This window comes from Poromitra crassiceps, assembly GCF_964638095.1.
Source record: "Poromitra crassiceps genome assembly, chromosome: 22".
Classification (NCBI taxonomy): domain Eukaryota; kingdom Metazoa; phylum Chordata; class Actinopteri; order Beryciformes; family Melamphaidae; genus Poromitra; species Poromitra crassiceps.
Window position 1 is genome coordinate 21,460,309 of NC_139647.1, and position 23,994 is coordinate 21,484,302.

At 46.2% G+C, this 23,994-nt stretch overlaps 1 protein-coding gene across 2 annotated transcripts in view; it reads left to right on the forward strand.

Annotated features, from left to right (window-relative positions):
• inpp5a (inositol polyphosphate-5-phosphatase A) overlaps positions 1-23,994 on the forward strand; it is a 219,558-nt gene that overhangs the window by 185,576 nt on the left and 9,988 nt on the right. For both annotated transcript variants that reach the window (XM_083657988.1, XM_083657989.1), the window contains exons 10-12: positions 6,650-6,745; positions 7,696-7,770; positions 16,445-16,518. In XM_083657988.1, coding sequence (XP_083514114.1) covers positions 6,650-6,745; positions 7,696-7,770; positions 16,445-16,518 — 245 coding nt within the window. The remainder of the gene's footprint in view (positions 1-6,649; positions 6,746-7,695; positions 7,771-16,444; positions 16,519-23,994) is intronic.

Genomic DNA, 23,994 nt, shown 5'->3' on the forward strand with positions numbered 1-23,994 from the left:
TCTCTCACACACACTCACACACACACACACACACACACACACACACACACACACCCCTCCGTCCTCTTGTCCTGAATGATTTGTGGCCTGTCCATTATCCGTTCGGGGGGGGGGACAAATGCTTTTGGCCGGGTTCTGAAGGTAAAGCAAGAATGGCAGCTCTCAATGCGCCCCCATTGTTTTTAGAGAAGTTTCCCAGATGTTAGAATGCACCAGATAAATAGGGGCACATTATCGCTACCTCGCACGCCCTTTTACCTCACCGAGCTCGTTTGGGGGGGGGGGGCGTGGCCCACTTCGGAGACCCCCTACGACGACGCCCAACTTTGCCACCAACCCCTCAGCTTCAGCTCTCTCACAAGAGGTTCATGGGAAGGCGTGAGTGTGTGTGTGTGTATGTTTGTGTGTTTCTGTGTGTGTGTGTGTATGTTTGTGTGTTTCTGTGTGTGTGTTACTTTCTAGTCGGGGCGACGCCGGGCCAAGGCTTCTTTAGGGTCAACCATTGACCAGTGGGTCACCGCTAGGCTAACTTAGCGCCTCTTAAAACAGCATCACCCTCTTTCACGGTGAGAAGTTGTTCTTTCTCTCCCCTCTCGTCGACGGTGGAGCCGCGTCCCGCGCTGCTCGTGGCAGTGATGAATCCAGCGTCCTGTTTGCTGGGATTAATTAGCCGGGCTAACGGGGAGGGAGAGTGGATACCTCTGGCTGGTGTCCAGGCAGATCGGGTGGTGGAGGGTCACCCGCTGATTTACTGGCTAATCGCTAAAGCAGCGGAGCTAGAGGCCGAATTTGTTTTTGCCCACTTTGAAACGCTCCCTCCTGTCTTGACCCCCCCCCCCCCCCCTATCAAGGGGGGGGGGGGGGTGATGAACGGAGACGCGCGGCCGCGGCGAGCGATGGAAGAGAGCGGGCGGTGCTAAGCGATTCAGGCTGAACCTGGCAGGCCCCCCCCCCCCCCACTCGCTCGCTCGCTGGCACACCTACCTCATGTTGGCAGGCCCCGCTTTGCGTGGCGCCCGAGAAAATAATGGCGCGCCGTGACAATGCCACCGCCCCCGCTGACACAAAGGGGGCGCCCCCGTCCCCCTTCCTCCTCTGGTAATGAAGAATGAATGCTTAGCTCATTCTCCTCTCATCCACCCTCTCTCTCTCTCTCTCGCTCACACACACACACTCGTACTCTCTCTCTCTCTCGCTCACACACACACACACTCGTACTCTCTCGACCCAATCGAGGTTTAATCGCTGAGTTCTAAATGCACTCAATGGGATATTATATTGGGCGTGCAGTGAGTGGTGGCATGGGAAGCCCGGGAGGCAGCGTGGGAGGGAGGGAGGAGGAGAAAGCTCCAGACTAGAGAGAGGCAGGAGGAGTTGTTGGACTTGGGCTGGCACCTTGCCACGCCCTGTGCCCATTCCCACCACACAGAAAGCATACAGAACCCCCCGGTGCTATGGAGACCCTGTTAACATGGATCACACATAATGCACACATTCCTGATAATTGGTTGTACTTATACATCAGTTAAAGTGATTCTGATAATACTGTACTAGAAATACAAAATGCGCTGACAGCTACTGTATGGACCAAGTTTGGACTATTGGAATGTACATTATTGAGGCAATGTTATCAAAAATGGGAAAGATGCTTGGACTCATCGTCGCTGTCAGGCGGAAACCTTGTATCTCCAAATTTGTCCATTTTCTTTTTTCCCCTAAATGGATTTATTGGATTATTATGGATTATTACACTATGTTAAATGGGAATGTTCTTCCTTGTGAAGAATAGTTTTTTTTTTTTTGGAGATACAAGTTTTCTGCTCGACAGCGACGTTAGTGGGAATATCATTTCTTCATGCTCTTAATGAATCAAATATTTGTTGTCTCCAGAGATGCAGACAGTGCTGGAGTGTGTGTACCTTTTCTAACATCATCAGATGTACAGTAATATGTGTCACTGTATGTAGTGTACCAGCAGCACTGTGTCACGGTGCTGCTGTGTGCTGGTCTGCTGGCTGCTGCTGTGTTTAAGTTGGGCTCAGTGGACCCTCTCCATCTGTTAGCTGGACCGGCGACAGAAGGCTTGTGTGTGTGTGTGTGCGTGTGTGTGTGCGTGTGCGTGTGTGTGTCTTTGGTCTTTGGTCTTTGGAGTGGGACAGATTGCTTTAACCTCTCTTCTAAGGAGAGCGGCCCGGAATAGAGAGCTCCTTTTAAACAGCTGCTTCCTCCTTCGACAGTCATGAGATTATCCTCCTCCTCCTCCTCCTCCTCCTCCTCCTCCCCCCGCCCCCCCGGCCTCTGGCCCTCTGCACACACCCAGGGTTTGACCTTTGACCCCATAATGCAGAGATGCAATGCCAAGTCACTTTTTGCAGGAATCATTATAAGAACCCAGAGGACTGTGGAGAGAGACATCCCTACTACTGTACTCAGGACTCCCAACTTCCTTCTTCTTCACAGCTGTTTTCCTCCCACTTCCTCTCTTCTTCTTCTTCTCTGGCACTAATTCCCACGTATCAAATGAGGAGGCAATTGCAGTCAAACGAATTATGTTAATATCATTTAGCGCGGCCGGTCAGCGACAGCGTGTTTAGATGTAATGCGCTTACTTACGACGCTGCTGCCTTTGAAGGCCCTTACTTGAAGAGAGAGCTCTGTTCCAGCACGCCCCCCCCCCCCCCCCCCCCCACTCCCTCCTATCACATTAGCCAAAGAAGTCCTCCACAATTAGAAGATGAGCAGCTGGGTGAACTTGTGGTCAACATCTGCCCTCTCGCTCGCTCACTCACTCACACACACACTGAATTATTTCTTCTTCTTCTCTTTCATTTCTTGTTGTGTGCGAGGAGGAGCACCTGGCAGTGGGAAAGGAGGCATCACCGCGTTGATAAGGCTCTTAAGTGAGCGCATGGCGTTCTCATTTACCCCTCTGTGCGTTCGGATGGGCCGATCTCATGACGGGGGGGGTTACGACAGGGACACTGGGGGGGGGGGGGTGGAGGGTGTAGAGAGAGAGAGAGAGTTTTTTTTTTTTTTGCTGAGGCGTTTGGAGGCGACAGGAGGGCGCCACCGTGATCAATAGCGTGCAATCAGCCGCCACCAACTGCCCCTGACACGCTGATCGGTCATAGTCAATGATCGTATGAGTGGATCAATCAATCATCAGCGTCGTCCAGCAGCAGCAGCAGCAGCAAGGCGACGGGTCCGGCCGTGGATCTGAGTTGATCCGCTGAACTCTGCCACGCGATTGGCTCATCTCAAACATAAATGAAAGAGGTTGACCTCATCATGGTCATTTAGACACTGGACATAATGCAGTACACATGTCAAATGAATCAGGTTTCTTCTCCGCTCAATCACTTCTGGCAAATGTAATATGTACTAACTGCAATTGGAATCGTTCGTTTCCCACTTTAATTCGCTCAGGAATTCATTGTGGGTGAAATGGTTTTCCCACAAGAACAAGGCAGCATTAGGTAATTGTCCCCCCCCCCCCCCTCTTCTCTGTTGAACTTCCCATGTCAGTGGCACTTGGCACGAGCTATAACACGGGTACAAAACCATTATCTCACTGAGAATGATATCATTCTGCTAGTCTCTAAGTAGACGTGTGTGTGTGTGTGTGTGTGTGCGTTTCTGTGTGTATCTGTGTGCGCTTGCATTTGCGTGCGCTCACTTGTGCAGGTTAGAGCTGCAACGATTAATCGATTAGTCGGTCGGCAGAAAATTAATCGACAAGTATTTTGATAATCGATTGATTGTACAATTTTAAGAGAAAAGGTCTAAATTCTCTGATTCCAGCTTCTTAAATGTAAATATTTTCTGATTTGTTTACTCCTGTATGACAGTAAACTGTTATTATATTTGAGTTGTGGACAAAACAAGACATCTTGGGCTTTGGGAAACACTGATCGTCATTTGTTATCATTTTCTGACATTTTATAGATCAAACAACTAATCGATTAATCGAGAAAATAATCGACAGATGAATCGATTATGAAAATAATAATAATAATATTAGTTGCAGCCCTAGTGCAGGTGTGCTATCGCTAAGTGATGGGGATATATGCGATATGCATGTTCCGTGGTAACATTTCACCCTTGCATTGAAACAGCAGATTCCCTGATCCTCGCCTCCTCGCTCACTGGATTATCAAAATCATTTGAACATGAATGGACATGGGGCCTATTTCTGTCCTTTAAATATTGATGCTTTTTCTCTCCTCCAAGTCAATAAGCAGTGTGAGTTTCTGGCTTCAGTCGTAACTGGAGTGGCCAGCAGGGATTTATGCTTCACTAGCTTTTGGATTTGCAAAGCAGACAACAGAAGGGGCTCGCTGGGAAGAATTACCAACGCTTAGTTATCAATGCTTGTAGAATTCTCTAACTTGAAGGCACCTGAATGAGAAAGATTTTTTAATATTTCAAACACTCCCAAGACCTGTTGTTTTTGTTGCAAAATAAATGCTGTTGGACAGAACCTGTAACTCGGTGCCATATTTGGTACGCTCGGCGCTCATCATAGAAGAGGATAAAAAAGTGACTTTTTCCTGGATTGTCTGTGCTGGTTGTGGATTGTCTGTGCTAGTTGTGATTGTCTGTATGCTAGTTTTTTCTGTGCTAGTTGTGATTGTCTGTATGCTAGTTTGTCTGTGCTAGTTGTGATTGTCTGTATGCTAGTTTGTCTGTGCTAGTTGTGATTGTCTGTGCTAGTTGTGATTGTCTGTATGCTAGTTTGTCTGTGCTAGTTGTGATTGTCTGTGCTAGTTGTGATTGTCTGTGCTAGTTGTAATTGTCTGTATGCTAGTTTGTCTGTGCTAGTTGTGATTGTCTGTATGCTAGTTTCTCTGTGCTAGTTGTGATTGTCTGTGCTAGTTGTGATTGTCTGTATGCTAGTTTGTCTGTGCTAGTTGTGATTGTCTGTATGCTAGTTTTTTCTGTGCTAGTTGTGATTGTCTGTATGCTAGTTTGTCTGTGCTAGTTGTGATTGTCTGTATGCTAGTTTGTCTGTGCTAGTTGTGATTGTCTGTGCTAGTTGTGATTGTCTGTATGCTAGTTTGTCTGTGCTAGTTGTGATTGTCTGTGCTAGTTGTGATTGTCTGTGCTAGTTGTAATTGTCTGTATGCTAGTTTGTCTGTGCTAGTTGTGATTGTCTGTATGCTAGTTTGTCTGTGCTAGTTGTGATTGTCTGTGCTAGTTGTGATTGTCTGTATGCTAGTTTGTCTGTGCTAGTTGTGATTGTCTGTGCTAGTTGTGATTGTCTGTGCTAGTTGTGATTGTCTGTATGCTAGTTTGTCTGTGCTAGTTGTGATTGTCTGTATGCTAGTTTGTCTGTGCTAGTTGTGATTGTCTGTATGCTAGTTTGTCTGTGCTAGTTGTGGATTGTCTGTGCTAGTTGTGATTGTCTGTGCTAGTTGTGATTGTCTGTGCTAGTTGTGGATTGTCTGTGCTGGTTATAATTGTCTGTATGCTAGTTTGTCTGTGCTAGTTGTGGATTGTCTGTGCTAGTTGTGATTGTCTGTGCTAGTTGTGATTGTCTGTGCTAGTTGTGGATTGTCTGTGCTGGTTATAATTGTCTGTATGCTAGTTTGTCTGTGCTAGTTGTGATTGTCTGTGCTGGTTGCGGCTACAATGATTTTTTGACAGGGAAAAGTATCTCTGCCTTGCCCTTCTCTTCTAGCTCCTTCTTTGCCTCTATTCATCGCACAAAGCTGCTTAAGCGCACTTAAGCGCATTAGCATTTGGCTGCCAGGGGACCATATTGACCCTGCATTTGGAAGGCCTAAATGAGTGAAAGATGGAGCGATTTGTTAGGGCTTTAGAAAGTTGCCTTTGGGGGGGTGAGGGGGGGTTGGTGGGGGTCTGTGGAGGGGTGTTGGTGGACTGACTGAGGAGAGTTGTTGGACTTTCTCTCAGGCCAGGGGGTTTGTTCTAATCTGCTGTGTCGTTTCTTCGTGGCCGAAGCCGGACTGATTGGTGACATTTTGATTCTAAGGGGGCGCCTTTTTCTTGCTCCACTATATTGGCTTGACCCGATTATCTGATCTGTGCTTTGAATTTCAATCGGGTCGGGCCCGTCCCGTCCCTGCCCTGCCCTGCCGTGTGCTATGGGAACCACACCGGCAGAAGGATTACCTCATTCAACTGTCTTCAAACACAGATGGTCCAATGTTTAACTAATTGTTAAGAGAGTCCACAAAGGGGAATTTAAGCATGCACAGGGTCCGCGGGGTCAGTACATAGACCCGGGTCAAGAAAGGGGGACAGTGAGGGGTCAGTACATAGACCCGGGTCAAGAAAGGGGGACAGTGAGGTGACACTTTGTGGGACACTTCTTTAAAAATCTTTCAGATGCGTAGCGGTGTGAGGCTGGGCACAAGGACTGCAGAATGACCAGCAGACAGTAATACAGTATGGCCCCACACACATAGACTGCTGGTGTGTGTGTGTGTGTGTGTGTGTGCGTGTGTGTGTGTGTGTGTGTGTGTGTGTGTGTGTGTGTGTGTGTGTGTGTTGCATAGAAATATCCTACATCATTCAAACTGTGATATTTGAAAAAGTTAACTGTGGATTTCTGATATGAGATGACTATGTGACTTCATTATGTTCATTATGTTCCTGATCAGCCTCCATCTCTCTCCTCCTCCAGAGTCTCTGCTCCACTGCCACCATGCAGACGGTCAGAGCCGCCGACACCAATGAAGTTGACAAGCTAATATTCCAAGAAAGTGATAACGACCGAAAGGTACGCACCATTAGTGTCATAATGCTGTCATCACCATTACATACCTGTGACATCATACTGACATGATCATAACCTCATGGACATGAATTTGCAAACTGAACTTAAATGATATTCTCAGGCTGACCTTTTGCCAAATTTGAATCAAAACAAATCCAGCTGATACAGTTGGAATATAAGGATTTCCCTTTGATTTGTCAATTTTTTTAATATGTAATTTCACTTTAAATAGTGAGTATTTCACTCAATTCTAATTTGTTTGCCGAACCATATATGTATAGAGAGCCAAAGTGAACCGTCACTTCCTGGTTTTCTCCCTGTACCAGCATGTGAAAAATATGAATGGTTGTGAACGGAGAGATTACGTTACACACATGTTAAATTTTGTCAATTTAAAATATAACTATGCATGTCAAGAAAGTCGCAGTTTGTCCTGAAACTGAAACGTAAGGTTTCGTTTTGTCAATCAGCTACATCTCTCTCACCCTTGGACGGGCGAGAGAGACGTCGCTTACGCGACTGGTTGTGCGTAGTCTTTCTGATTTATAACTTAGTGCCACAGTTTTACCACAAACTCCGACTTTCCTGACATGCATAGTTATCTTTTAAATTGACCAAATTTAACATGTGTACCCCACTATCCCGTGGCACATTTCAAACAGGATAAAAAAATAACATTATTTATTTATTATAGTTCACAACCATTCATATTTTCCACACGCTGGTACGGGGAGAAAACCAGGAAGTGACGCTTCACTTTGGCTCTCTATATACAGGTGGTTTTAGTAGCAGATGTGAACAGGCTTAACGCCTCAATGAGACACATATAGAATGAACAGTAGTGCTGCCCACCAGCGCAGCACTGCACTTCATTAATGCTCTAATTACAAAGTGCAGTGCACATTAGTGTTGCTATTAATCAGAGCTCCATTCCTCTTCTCCCACTGATCCAGCTTGTTCTCCAACTTGAAAAGAAGCTTTTTAATTATGTCAACCAGGACGTTTTCCGGGAAAACAATGGCACCTCGGTGAGTCACCTCTCTGTTTCATAACCCAGAACACATTCATCCACTTCCTCTCATATCTCCTCCTCTTCCATTTACTCATTACTCATTTTCATTTGTTTTACCCACTCGGGAGACTTTCTTTCGGTGGGGTCGTGCGACTATATACTGTACAGCAGCAACGAGCAGTTTGCTGCATCTCAAGTCGCTTCACCGTTAAGCGATCACATGACACACAGCACAAGGGAAAGAAAGGCATTGATTATTTATTCAAATGACTAAAATAACTATAACTGAAATAGCTCAAATCAAAACAAAAAAACTCAAACAGTTTGAGGGGAAACTTTGGAAACCTCTGAGCTGGACCTTTTGATTGTTATAGGTTTCAGGCTAAGATTAGAGTAGAGTAGAGTAGGACAGGGCAGACTAGGCTGTAGATTAGTTAGATTCCTTGTGTGCTAGTTTAGTTAGTTCTAGAGTTAATGGCTAGAGTAGTCACATTGTCTGTGCTGTTGCTCGTTTGGCCTGGCCTCTCTGCTGCTGGTTCTAGTGTGCCGCTGCTACCTCGGCCTCGCCCGCTACTGCCCTGGCCACTGCAGTGGGATGACCAGGTGGATTGAGTAGCTGCTGTATGCCCTAATAGGGCTGGGCGATAAATGTCAGACTAATCGTTTGCTGTCTATTCAGTGGCTCATATCGCCCGGTAACAATAATACATAACTTGATTGCTAAATTGTACTGTCCCCTGTGACTATTCGTGACCGTATCGCCCAACCCCAGTATATCCTGTCTGTTCTGCTCTCTCTCCCCTCTTCCCCTGCTCTCTTCCTACCTTTCTCCCTCTCCACCTCCTCCCTTTCCCTGCTCTCTCCTCCCCTACTTTCTCTCCCCCTTTCTCCCCTTCCCTCTGTCGCTCTCTATCATAAGATTGTTCAACCATGTTATGATTATTATTACTGTAATTGTTATTGTTGTGTCAGCTAGATTTAGCTAGACCTATTCGCTGTGAAGCCCTGTGAGACATGCTTGTGAATTAGGGCTATACAAATAAACTTGACTTGACTTGATTGGCTGGAGGTGCACAATTTGAATTGGGGGCTTTTCATTTTGAGATAGCGGGCATTGAAGTTTAGTGCCAAGGTAAATAAATATAAAATAAAATAAATAAAGTACATACACACATGTCATTGTGCTGATCTGAGCCACGCAGATGGGTCCGTTAACATCTCCTTGGCCTAACACACACGGTCTTTGTCCCAAATGTCTTTGGAATAACTTCTAAATAAGACCGAGTGTAGATGAGATGAGCGTTTAATGTCTACTGAGGAAAAACAGCTGATACGCATTTCCACTTTTATATGGCTGTATATTAAGTAATTGGTTCAAATATGGAGCTTGTTAAAGTTGCCATGAAGGCCACACACACACACACACACACACACACACACACACAAACACTAGACTAGACTGTGCGGCCACTGACCTCGGCGCACTGGAAACAGTGTATGCATGTAGTTTGGCACATACATATATACAATATGGTCATCCTCATTGTATTCCTCTATGGTCCCCTTTACATCTGGCATTTAAATGTGCTTTGGGTGATCAGATTGCAATCAGATCAGACACATGAAAGTACAGGTGTAACTGCACCCAAGACACATCGAGAACGGATATGGTTCATATCTGGAGATACAATCTGGATATGAGAGGCATTTTAATGCAAGGTGTAACGGGAGTCTATGTGACAAACCCAACTCATCTGACAGCTATCAAATCAACGCGTGCGTCAGCCATCGAGAATTGAACCCTGGGCGATTTTGTCGCTTGGACGCAGCCTATCGGATGCAACGCAATACAGATGCAATGCGAGGAGCGGAGCATCTTTCAGTGCCGGTAATGGAATCATACCTTCAATGCTTGACGTCCGACGGCTGCTAAAACACACAGTGTGTGTGGCCCAGGTCTGCTGTGAATGTTTGTGTACTGAACAGGAGCCCTATAGTCATGTAAAACCTGTCAAAGTTATGGAAAAATGCCACATATCCAAAAAAAAATTGAAATGTCAAAGGAAATTTGATGTTTTTTTAAGTCAATATGATGCGACTCTTGGGACATCTGGTTACATTTGGTGGAGGAATAACCCAAATAACACATTTCCTGAATAAATCATATAATTATAATGTGAATGTGTGTCTTGAATAAACGTGTAGAAACACATACAAGTCCCCAGGAGGAGTAAACCGTAGTTAGCCAAAATAAGGCAAAGGGCATTCAAATCAGCTATCCAGCCAAAAATGGAATCTGATAATAGACATAAGACGCTGGTAAATATTGCAAATTGCACGGCGCGTCGCAAAAGTCGTGGAATTTGATCAGCAAAAATGTGTCGCATCCCTGACTGTATAACAGCCACTGTAGGTGGCGGAGGAGTCCCACTTTCCCCCTCCCTCCTCCCCCTCCCTCCTCCCCTCCTCTCCTCCTCCCCCCCTCCCCTCCCCCCCTCTCCTCCTCCTCGCCAAGCCAGGCAAGATGGATGACATAATGGGGGCATCAGAGATAATCTGATGGTCATGGTCTAGTTAAACACACCATGTTATGATCCTTATAAAACAAACTGCCTTTCCAAAAGGATAAATGTCCCCCTCCTCGCAGCGCACACACTCCTCCACTGGGGCAGCAGGGGGGGAAGAGGAGGGGAAAAAAATCCATTGCATCCTTCATCAACTGCTAGACTTGTACCGGCTTGACAGAAATTTAATTCGAGGCAGCTCTTGAAAATAATTATTGTATTTTGAGAGGAGTAATCATTGGCCGGGACATGATTGAATGTGTCCATGCCTATTGACTTTTGCGATGATTAATAGGTTTGTTTAGTCGATATTCCCATCGAAATTGTATAATTAATTATCCCCGGCGCTGTCACGGGCGGGACGATGGAGAGCCCTGATGAGTATTTGGGAAGATTAAATTTTCCGGGGCGCTTGTGCGGCGTCGAGGGGGCACCGCGGGGCCTTGCTCCGGTGGACAAATGGGAGGAGCAGGGAGAATGTGTGTGCGTGTGCGTGCGTGTGTGTGTGTGTGTGTGAGAGTTGTGTATCTGTAGATGGGGCAATCAGTACAGTTTCTTCCTCCACTCCCTGTCCTACAACACACACACACACTCGCGCACACACACACACACACACACACACACACACACACACACACATCCTTCCTCTGTCGCCATTGATTTTGTTTCAGTATCTCTTTATTGTAACTTTATCAGTGTGGTGTCGGCAGATGAGGGGGTGGGAGCAGCAGAGGTTGGGGGGTGTTTGTGTACTAGCGTCGGGCTCCTGTAGCGAGTGATGAACCTCTCTCTGTCCGGCCCCGCTCCTCCTCCTCCTCCTCCTCCTCCTCCTCCTCCTCCTCTTCCTCCTCGGCATGCGGGTGGCGTCGCGCTCGCCCATCGCTCACACGGGCCGCGAGACTTTTTAAAAACGCGAGACGGAAGAGAGAGATAAATACATAAAAAGGGCCGCTCCCTGCCCCAAACTTTCTTTCATATTTTATCTTGTCACAGCTCTTAAGTGGTAATACAGAAGCCGTGCTGAATAAAATCTGACCTTACAGGATTTATATAAACCGGAGCGGAGCTGAATTGGGTCCTGAGCTGTCTCTTTAGTTGAGCTGGGCGGTTCTGAATGGCTCTGGCAAAGCATGGACCACTTGCTTAGCGTGATCCGAATGGATAAAGTGTACAATAGGCACGATGCATTCTTATGTTGATATACTTACTTTTTGACCTTAGCCTAGTTCAGAGGTGGGCAACTGGCGGCCCCCGATCTCACTCAGTGTGGCCCCTGGGTCAATTATTATTAATTTTTGTATTAGTATTATTAGTATTATTATTTACAAGGCGGACGTTTTTGGTTAGGTTAGGTTAGACCACGCAAATCTGTGTTTTTATTTTACTGTACATCCCAGAACATGGCGCTAATGGCGTTAGCATTGTCCATCCACATACTGTTTAACGTTAGCATTTGAGCTAACGCTATTGTAACAAACTACAGTATATCCAGGAGGATGCACATTGCACATGCAACATTGCTAATCTGATTAATATGACATATTTGGGTGATCAAATTGCTGTAGCGGACTGTTTTAAAGCTAGAGCAAAGTTTCTGGTGTCATCTGAATGGACGAATTACTACATTTGAAAATGAAAAATATAAATGTTGGTATAATAAACTTTGATTACCAGTCCTTTTCATCAAATTAGTAGCTATAATTGGGAGTGATGGTGTTACAGTAGGCTACTGGTGGAAGTACACGCTCACAATCTGGCCCTCTGGTAGCGAGGACATTTTTTGTGAGGCCCTCTCTGTCATCGAAGTTGCCCATCCCTGGCCTAGTTCTTCAAAACAATGGTTTTGGGAAGGATGAAATTGTGCCTTTATTTTGAAATTGGAATAGGAAACTTGAGAAGCGATCGTCATCTTATTTGTGCCCCCTCCACTTAACATGAGAGAGATGAGAGTGAGTGCATTGCTGCTATGTACTGTGGTGGCGTCGTGTTTGTTTGGGTCGGCCACCCCCCCCCCCCCCCCCTGTCAGCCACACTTTATCGCTTTTCCACACAAAATAATGAAGATCTCATAAAAAAGAAGAAAAAATATGGCCGCCGCGCAATGAAAGCCAAGTGTGAGGTGTAAAAATCAAATTAAATGACCTTTCACCCCGGCGTTTATTGATGGCGTTTAATGGCAGCAGGTGTTGTCGCCGGGGATATTTGACAACGCGTAAATCAAAGCACAATTACGGGCGCCGGACAGGGGCGAGAGAGGGACAGTCGAGGGGGCCTGAAGAAGACCTCCCTCTTCTTACACCCCTCGACTTCGCCCCTCTTAACCATCACACACACTCTGATTTAGGAGTGTGATGATCAGACTCTTAACCATCACACACACCATGATTTAGGAGTGTGATGATCAGAGGCAGGAATCTGAACCAATGACAGGGTGCTTTTTACTCCGACACTCTGACACTTCCTCATCCTCTTCTGTCTGTGATATTGCAGCATGGGCCCAGCCCCTCCACAACTCCCAAGGTCATTTCTGCCGGACAAACTACTCCCAGCTTTATAACGCCACAAGGCCTTGAACCAATACAAGCTGTTATTTTCTTCTTCTCTCTTTTTTTCTCTAACCGCTGACCCACCAGACCAGCCAATCATTACGCTTAATTGACCCGGGATGAAATGTAGTGTGAAAAATCTCTGCCCGTAGGGTTTTCCAGTCACCTAAATGAATTACTCAACATTCACTTAACACACACACACACACACACATGACACACACACACACACACACACACACACACACACAGCATAGAAACACACAGCTCTATGTTGCTCCCCAACAGCGCTCATCTGCTGCTGTTTAAACGGTGTCACTCACACACTTCTGAGGCGTTTAGCCCCCCTTGCAAACAAACACTGTCCCACCTGCGAACACACGCGCGCACACACACACACACACACACGCACACACATGCATGCACGCACACACACACACACACACATGATGGAAAACTTAAAACGTGTCAATTATTGACACAAGTACTCACCGTTTTAACCGTATTGAGCATACACTGCTAAAAATGCTTTCGTGCACACTTTCGCCAAAACGATCTGCCATCTTTCTTTCTTTCTTTCTTTCTCTATTGCTCTATTTCTATCTTAATCTCTTTCTCTCTCTCTCTCTCTCTCTCTCTCTCTCTCTCTCTCACACACTCACACACACACACACACACACACACACACACACTCGGGGAAGGTGGATGGAGAGATGGGGTGCACAGTGGAGCGTGGGGTTGCATCCCGTGCTCTGCCATCCCTCATCCACAGTGTGTGAGTCTGTCCCGTGACCCCGGCACCGCCAGTTTGATGAATGCTGCGCATCTGCCCTCCTGAACCACCGGGACTCCGTCTGGGAGCCCCCCCTCTACACACACACACACACACACACACACACGCACACACACACACACACACACACACACACTGGGAGCCCCCCTCTGCCTGGGAAGTAATGGCCAGTGTTCTACACCACTGGCACATGATCGCACACACACACACACACACACTCGGAGCGCACATCCTGCATTTTGGCGTTCTTATAGAGAGGCAAAGTCACCGCCTACTTCCTGCTTCAGCACTGTACCAGAGATTTTCATCCGCCATTTATTTTCCCATAGACATTTTGTAAAATGCTTATAAAAATAGTTTTACTTGTTCAAACCAAACGGTTCAGCTATATTTAGAATCGAGAGAGACCATAGAACATTTCACTCGGACCAAAACGTTAAAAAAAAATTGCGGATTTAAAGAAGAACAAATTGATGTAGTTTTCTAAAGTTTTGGTCAGAGTGAAATGTTCTATGGTCTCTCCCGATTCTAAATATAGCTGAACCGTTTGGTTTGACGAAGTAAAGCTATTTTTATAAGCATTTTACAAAATGTCTATGGGAAAATAAATGGCGGATGAAAATCTCTGGTACAGTGCTGAAGCAGGAAGTAGGTGGTCACTTTGCCTCTCACACTGCCCAACAATACTATGCGTAACGTAAATGTGTCCTGAGGTGGAGATGGATGACAGTAGTTGTACCTGCGCTGAGGAAATAACACTCTTATGACAATCGCCTGGACGCCCCCCCCCACACACACACACACACACACACACACACACCCCTCCACCCCCCACTTTGGTAGGACGTCCCTCCAAACATTATCCATGTGCAGCGCGTCATCCCCGTCGCTGTTATTTCATCATGTAACCGTCAACGTATCGCCTCGTGTAGTACACCGATGTAACGTCATTAACGTCACGCCACGTCTGTACGAGCGCTGAGAGGAGGTCTTCTTCTTCGTCAGGTCATAATTGTAGCTGCCGCGTGTTTGAAACGTGTACAATGGCTCCTACAATGTGGCTGTACAAGACTAAACGAATGTGTCGTCTGGGCCCCGCGCCTCCGCTGTCTTCCTGTCTGAAAGCAAGGGGGCGGGGCTAGCGGCGGGTTCCTCCGGGGGTTGCCGGGGGAGACGTGTGTGTGTCAGTCTCTCAGGGAGGCAGCGATGCAGGTGCCCCGGCTACCTGTTCATCTAACACATAATTAATGTGTACAAGAAGCCCGCTAATTGCACTTCTCACTAATGATTTATGGGTTTTGTGAAAGGGGGGAAATTGGGGGAAGTGTGTGTGTGTGTGTGTGTGTCTGTGTCTGTGTGTGTGTGTGTGTGTGTGTGTGTGTGTGTGTGTGTGTGTGTGTGTGTGTGTGTGTGTGTGTGTGTGTGTGTGTGTGTCTGTTTGTGCAAAGTGTGTGTTTCTGTGAGTGCGTACAGCTGGGTGAGGAGACATGATTGATGAAGAGTGTGTGGATCTGCTGTCAGTGTGGAGAGACAGACAGACCCCCAGTAGGACAGGGCTAAAAGGACACAGTAACGCACACAGTAACGCACACAGTAACGCACACACACACACACACACACACACACACATGCATATACATGCACTTTTTCAGAGAAGTTTTCGACACGTCTCGAGCAAGGAGAAGAGATGCTTTGTAACCAGATTTAGCTGCTACATGTAGCTAGGTTCCACCTGCAGTCGCCTACAGGTGAACAACACACAGAGCAAAAGCATATCCACTTCACATGGACTAACAACCTATTAACATTCACGCAGGCATGTGCACACATGTGCAGACATATGTGCGTACACACCTATATTTACAGTCCATGGTACACACACACGCAAACAGAGACGCACACACACACTTCCTATGAGTAAATACAAAGAGTACAAATTAAGAATACAAATACAAGTGGTAGCCTAAATCAGAATACAAATATCAAAATATCACATGCATATATCCAAAGATTTAAAAACAAGCTGACAAGATGTCAAATTAATGCTGACAAGACTGGTTACTTGAAATCCTCTCTCTCTCTCTCTCTCTCTTGCTCTCTCTCTCTCTGTGTCTCTCTCTCTCTGTCTCTCTCTCTCTCTCTCTCTCTCTCTCTGTCTCTCTCTCTGTCTCTCTCTCTCTCTCTCTCTCTGTCTCTCTCTCTCTCTGTCTCTCTCTCACTATCTCGCTCTCACTCTATAAATAAGGAAATCTGTGCAGTTTTTCAAATTGGCAGGAAGCTTATTTCATTTTTTAACGGCCTAAAAAAAAAAGCAGATTGTGAAAATGCAGAGTCTCATTTTTGGACGCTACAGTCTCCCCTTGAAGCAGACCTTGAAGCTCTGCTCTTTTGCTCAGAGTGGAGCTGGACAATTCATGGACTTTTTTTTAAGTATTGTGAAGCAACCACTAGGTTCACCAGAGGTACACCTCTTCTTCAATACACGATCTCAACATACTGTAGTTTTAGTATCAACTCCATGCTGTGTGGGCCCTATTCCAAATGGCAGACGCAGCAAACTGACATACAGGTTGATATCAGCTGTATGTGTGGATGGGGAAAGTGAACGACTAACACTCTCCCTTCCCTCATCAGCTGCCACCAAGGTGCCCTTGAGCAAGGCACCTAACCTCCAATTCTGGTGTAACTGTGAAGTGGGGTGGGAAAAGAGCATGCTCATTTAAAATGTTGAAATCAAATACAACGAGCATTTGAAAGCATTTATTCATGTGGCGTTTCTCTCCACAGCTTTTAGAGTTTGACAAAGAGCTGTCGGTGTTCAAGGATCGCCTGCACGAGCTGGAGATCGCCTTCCCTCCCAGGTACGGAGCCTTATGACATCACTTATGACATCACACACACGTCTCTCCGCATCCACACCGCGAGCAACCACATCCACAAACCACTGCTCATTCTTCGTCCTGATGTCATTTTAGGTCATGAAAAGGGTTTTTAAATGTTTGAAATTATATTATCTAAATGTGAAGCCCTTAGAGGTCTTAAATGAATAAAGCAGTTTAAGTCTTAAATTTCCGTTTTAGAGGTATTAAAAAATCTTGCAGAAGGCGGCAGGGTCGCCTCACTGCACGAAGATCCCGGATATTAAAATCCGGGATCTGGACATATTTCTTTTTAGCTGCATGCGGTGTGATCATATGACAGCGCCATATGACATCATATTCTCTTGACACGTCTTGAAGAAAACTACTTGCGTTTGACTGATTATTAAGATTATGAACACGCAAACACAATCACACAGACTCCATCACCCCTCTCATTGTCTGCAATGGTTTTATGAGAGCCACAGGATCTGCGTTTGATGGGTATCAAAATCGTTACGTATGATTGGACGTGGTCTCAAACTGCTCCCGTGTGTATTTTTCGGTGTGCGTGTGCATGTTTTGGTGTGTGTGTGTGTGTGTCTGGCGATGTGCGAACGCCGCGCGGGCTGCATTGATATTCCCGGCGCGGTGGGACACGGGGGAGATCGTCCTCTCCTCTTCCTCAAACAAATGCATTCGCAATTAGCCCTTTTCGGAGGAGGAGGAGAGGGAGGGCAAACACACGTGCGGCCGGCGTTGGAAATATGTTTCGGGGGGGAGCGCGGCGCGTTAATGGCGCTTGACCTTTGCCGTCGCTTGTGACTCAATCAGTGCAGATAATGAAACGCTGTAATCAAACAATAATTACTTGATAAACTGCTCTAGTGGCAGGAGCGGGGCGGCGCGGGGGGACTTTTGTGCGAGTGTGTGTGTGTGTGTGTGAGAGAGAGAGAGACTATGGTTGTACGAATTTGAGTGGTCGTGCGAGTGCGTGTGTGTGTGTGTGAGAGAGAGAGAGCGAGCGAAAGTGTGTGTGTGTGTCAAGGTTCTGCCAGGCGCTGTTTTTAAATGACTCTGTGTCTTAATCAGGGACCCCATTTACATCACTTTGCATAAGTGACAGGTGGATTTATTGTGCTTTTACACTGGCTGACTTCTGCACCTCTCCACATAATACTGAATCATGTCCCCGCAGGGAGGGATGAAGGTGAGAATACAAATGGTTTTCCACATACTTGAGAAGATGATGAATCAAAGAGACCAAACCTGCGCGAGCAGCCTATGAAATTTGACGCCATCCTATACTCTTGTCACATCATTGTCGGCCCGGCGAATGGGTGGCGGCGGCCTAGTTAAAACTTAAACAGCCCCCGCCTCCTCCCACTCCTCTCACACACACACACGCACGCACACACACACACACACACACACACACGCACACACACACGGGTCCCCCTCCCCCCTGTCAGGTCTGCCTTGTGCTCCTCGAGCAATCAAGCCTCAACGATTGTTCTCCATCACATAGCCTGCTCCTGACCCAGCCCCTCGCCATCTGTGAGGTTATTACTCTTTTTAACACAGGCCATCGCAACACACCCCTCACACACACACACACACACACACACGCGTGCGCGCGAACACACACAAACACACACACACACACGGCTCACGTTGGATCTATAAATCAATACTAGTCACCAACATTTAATCTGCAAGTTAATTCGCTCTGTTGTTGGATAAGAAGTTGTCACACAAAATTTGACATGCTAGATGCTACCAAGGATGAAGTAAGGGTGAATATTAGGGCTGCAAGTAACGATTATTTTCATAATCGATTAATCTGTCGATTATTTTCTCGATTAATCGATGAGCTGTTTGGTCTATAAAATGTCAGAAAATGGTAGCAAATGACGATCAGTGTTTCCCAAAGCTCAAGATGACGCCCTCAAATGTCTTGTTTTGTCCACAACTCAAAGATAATATCAGTTTACTGTCATACAGGAGTAAAGAAACCAGAAAATATTCACATTTAAGAAGCTGGAATCAGAGAATTTGGACCTTTTCTCTTAAAATTGTACTCACAACGATTAATCGATTATCAAAATAGTTGTCGATTAATTTTCTGTCGATCGACTAATTGATGAATCGATTAATCGTTGCAGCTCTAGTGAAAATGACAAGTGACTGATTGATTTCTAGCTATGGACAAAATGCAGGAAATGTTTATTCTAAGGCTTAGAATAAACATTTTAGAATCTAAGCTTTCACCTTCCACCAGGGAAGCAGCTCCGTTATATGTTCAGAAAGGCAGAAAGGGTTTGTATTGTAATGGTGTTTCACTTTTAGGAAGTGGGAATCTTTGTCCCCGTGCGTACGTGCGTACGTACATTCTTCCCCGCGCCGCATCGCTGGAAGAATGTGCCACAAGCTGTACATTTCGGGCCGCTTTACCTTCAAGAAGTCGTGGGTCAAAGTTGGCCCGTGACATGTCTAAGCACTCGCGCACCGGGGTGAGGAATTTGTCCGGGCCTCGACACAGTTGGACCTGGAGCCAGTCGTCTGCCGTGCGCTGATAGGCTGCGAGATGATCCGCACACACACACACACACACACACACACACACACACACACACACACACACACACAATATCATACACAGGACCCCATGTATGGTCAAGAGTTTTCCGAGTGCAGCCAGTGTATTGGGAGAGTATATACGAGTCTATTAATCAGATCATCAAATCATTTTTCTGAACTTCAAAATCCAAAATGCAACATCAAGCTGTTCTGTCAAGGCTTGGAGCAGCCATTAGATCATTATCTTTGCGTATAGGCCTGCAATGTAGGCCCGTTTGACTGGAAATAATGGAAAGTTATGCTACATATTATGGTATGTTTGATTCCATATCTGGAATAGCATAACTAAGGTAATATGTCTTAAAACATACTAAGGGACCGGTAACGTATTCATGTATTTTGATTGATTTAGGGGAAAGCTTTTAGTACTGCTCTTATCTGATTTCTTTACTCTTTTTTTGCGCGAGATCGATGCAAAAAATGTAATGGGGGGCGCGGCTTGGGCAGGAAATGCAGTGGACAATGAGGGCGCAGTGCAAGAATGTATTCCCTCTTTAACCTGGTTACTGGGAATGGGCCTCCAGGGAGAGTTTGAGTGACATCAGACCAGCGGCAGAACTCCATCACTGTACAGTACAGTAGAGTAGAGAGAGAGAGCCGGGAGGCGGAGCTTGGAGGAGGTTGGGGCAGGGTTGGAAGGGAAAGATGAGAAGCCAGAAAAGATGGCTGCCATCCCGTGTGTCTGTGCTTGCCAAGTCCAGACATGGCACGGAGTCAGGAGGAGCGGGGACAGTGAATCACTCAGTACTGCGAGTGTTGGTGGAATTTCCTCTTTCCCAGCTGTACTGGGCAGCGCCTGGTGTGAATGCATGGACATCTATGAACACTTCTGAAAATCTGTAGTTTGGATGGCAGTCTACCACCAGGGAATGAACATATACCACTAGCATGTATTTTTGCTTAGCCTCGCCTCTCCTTACGTCAGGCTCGGTTCTACGGGGGTGCAAGAGAATGCATTGCACCTTCAGTTTAATAATTTGCACCTTCAGTTTAATAATTTGCACCTTCAGTTTAATATTTTACACCTTCAGTTTAATATTTTACACCTTCAGTTTAATATTTTGCACCTTCAGTTTAATATTTTACACCTTCAGTTTAATAATTTGCACCTTCAGTTTAATATTTTACACCTTCAGTTTAATATTTTACACCTTCAGTTTAATATTTTGCACCTTCAGTTTAATATTTTACACCTTCAGTTTAATATTTTACACCTTCAGTTTAATATTTTGCACCTTCAGTTTAATATTTTACACCTTCAGTTTAATATTTTGCACCTTCAGTTTAATATTTTACACCTTCAGTTTAATATTTTACACCTTCAGTTTAATATTTTGCACCTTCAGTTTAATATTTTGCACCTTCAGTTTAATATTTTGCACCTTCAGTTTAATATTTTGCACCTTCAGTTTAATATTTTACACCTTCAGTTTAATATTTTACACCTTCAGTTTAATATTTTGCACCTTCAGTTTAATATTTTGCACCTTCAGTTTAATATTTTACACCTTCAGTTTAATATTTTGCACCTTCAGTTTAATATTTTGCACCTTCAGTTTAATATTTTACACCTTCAGTTTAATATTTTGCACTATTTTGCACCTTCAGTTTAATATTTTGCACCTTCAGTTTAATATTTTTGCACCCTCAGTTGAAATTCGTGTCCACCGCTGTTATCTTTCAGAGGCTGTAGCAGGGCCATTTTCAACACCTACACTATTTGTCATTGCTTTTGCCAGCCCACACTGTCACCACTATGGTGCACCCCCACTAAATCCAGATGCACCCCGAGTCATTTTGTTCTGGAACCGAGTCCGAGTCTGCCTTACGTATCAATACAGAACCGAGTCTGCCATACGTATACAGAGAACGATGGGCTAGAAGGATGGCTCCAGTCCCATGTGTCTGTGTTTGCCAAGTCTAAACGTGGAGGAAAGGAAGAGAGGAGCAGAGCGTACCCCCGGGGGGGCAGGAGGTGAGGCCAAGGAAGCACCCTGGGAACCAACCTTGGCACGTTAACGTTCATTCTCCAAACGCTGCAGGCCTGTGAGGAGGACGGGCTGACAAGTGACTTCCTCTCTGGGAACAGCTACAACATTCACACGTTCATTCTGAAAGAGGATGGGGAGAGGGGAGAGATCCCTGAGAAGAAGCGACTGTGCCCAGGCAGAATGACTGTGTCCTTTGAGGGAGAGAACAAATCTGGTCAGGTGACACAAATACTCCTCCGCCAACTTCGCCAAAACGGCGCAACCTCTGCCCGGTCCACCCCGGTGTGTGACTTTGTAGAAAACTAGAACACGGATAGGCCATGTTGTCATGTTCACATCCGTGTGAGGCTTTTGGACGTTCCCCAAGACAGCTTAAATAACAGATCTGTGAGTGAATTGTCAGTGCTGTATTGAGCACATGGGAAGCGCACCCACACGGACGGCAGTCCTACACACAGTAGTCCTACACGGCAGTCCTACGCACAGTAGTAGTCCTTGTTCAGTGAAGAAGACTCTCTTCACACACTGCAACCCAGGGCCTCTGAAGAGCTGCACGGATGATGTCACCCTCGTGTGCTTGTGCGCTGGCGTCTGCCAGCGTGGATACGTTAGTGCGATAGATAGCCCGGGCGTGCGCCTCCTCCTTCTATGAAGGAGGCTTGTTGTTCTCTGCGTTTGCGAGCGGCTCGCTCAGCCTATAACTGGAGGCGGAGGCGCGTGACTCAATTGATGGAGTGCCACACAGATGTGCGTTAACGACGACAACGTGGCGTTAACGCACTGCGGGCCCGAGGCGCTGTGCTAGCGGGCCACTGGATCCAGTGTCCCGGGCCTCCCAACAGCTGAACGGGAACATTGTTTTATAAGCAGGCGTCTCATCCGTCATTTCCAACTGCTGCAGAGAGCCCTGTGGAAATGATGAGGGGCCATTGTGGCCATGATAGCTGGTGATTGTCCAGCGCCATGTGTCTCTGCCTCTTTGGCTGAGATGATGCTAGAGTGGAAGGCTTTGTTCACAACATACTTAGATATGGAGAGGATGGAACGGGATCTTCTTCTGTGTTGCGACTTGTCTTCGTTTGGAGCGGCTGCAAGGCGTAATTCGCCGCAGACGAAGCTCCGCAGGCCGTCGGCCATGATGAGCGACCGATGGCATTTGGCTCGCTGTTTGTACTGCGCTATGCCAATGTTGTGCCTGCCGGCGTCCCAACCCTACAGCCTGGAGCAAACATTCAGCTTTATTGATAGCGTTTGGCTGATCTTTATGAGATGTGTGTGTGTGTGTGTGTGTGTGTGTGTGTGTGTGTGTGTGTGTGTGTTGTGTGTTGTGTGTTGTGTGTGGTTCAGTGTTTTGCCAAGCCTCCCCTGACAACGGCAAACAAACATAGCTGCGGAGGCAGCGAGTCGCTGGCAAAGCCGCAGCACCTGACTTTTTAGCCAATCGCAGCGCGGCACTCGCCGTGTCACCTGCATCCCCCACGATGCTCTCCAGGAACCCTTGACCTCATGTCATTGATACACTGTGACTCTTATCTTTGGCTTCCTGCCCTGCCCGTATTCCCAAGTTTATATTGCCCTCATTAAATACTGAGCAACTCAATGCCTCACTGTTTGGCCTGTCACTTATTTGTCATTATGTGAGACAAGCTAATAGCTTTGGAGCGGGAAGATAGGAGAATGTGGGACACGGGGGGGGCTTGGCGTGGAGCGACGCAACCCGGGACGGAGTGACGGGGTGCTGGGGACACAGGTCAGCAGCTTAACCTAGGCAAATTTCACACAGGCTATTTTTCTCGTGTTTTCCCTGTTTTGGGTTTCTTTCGTTCAAGTAATATCTTGCGTTTTTATCATTCATCGTATTAACTTGCATTTATTGTTTTATTGTTTGCAAAGGACTTGTGTTGCAAAGTGCTGTACAAATAAAGTTTGTATAGATATATTGTGCAGACGAGTGTTGTTGCCATTATATCATGACGGGCGGCCTCTCCCTCTGCTGGGCGAGGCGGGGTGACGCAGCGTAGGTGACACCAGCGTAGGTGACACAGGGGTAGGGCCGGCTGGCCTCTGTGTGTGTGTGTGTGTGTGTGTGTGTGTGTGTGTGTGTGTGTGTGTGTGTGTGTGTGTGTGTGTGTGTTCGCCTCGATAGTTTCCAGTCTCAAGACAAACAAGCTGACAGCGGCCGGAAAACACATGTGAGTAATGTGTCAGCAGCCAAGTCAAACATTAAACCCTCTGAGCAGGCATGAGTGACGGAGCTCTCGCTGGGTGCTACAGAGGGTCTCCAGGTCTCCATGTCTCCATGCGTACCAGGGCTGTGGTCAGCAGAATGAAACAGAGCGGAGAATACGGAGGCAAACAGCAGTTTGGAGTCGAGTGTCCAAAAGAGACTCAAATCTTTATCCAACTTGTAAGTGTAGGTGTGTAAGATTTAATAAAAATATAGAAACGATGATTGCAACGGTATTTTTTCACTCTCTCGTGTGACATTAATAGTGTGTATATAGTCTTATTTTGGTTAGATTTTAAACAAGGTCATTCAGTTTGAACATGGAATGTAGTGTCGCTTTATGTATTAATTATATTGTTAATTTGTCATTTCTGTTATGCTAATACTGCTGCTAGTCTTTTGAGTGGGACCTCAAGACTTTAGCTGATTATTCTGTTTGTTTTGTTCCTTCTCTTGTCCAGCACTTTGTTAAGTGTGTTAAGAAAAGTGCTTTACAAATAGAGTTATTGGTAGAACAACATTAGCTCTCGGGCCCTGAGTTGGGTCAGCGCCGGTGTGTATGTGCGTGTTTGCATGTACATGTCATACATGTGTGTGTGTGTGTGTGTGTGGCTACCTGGA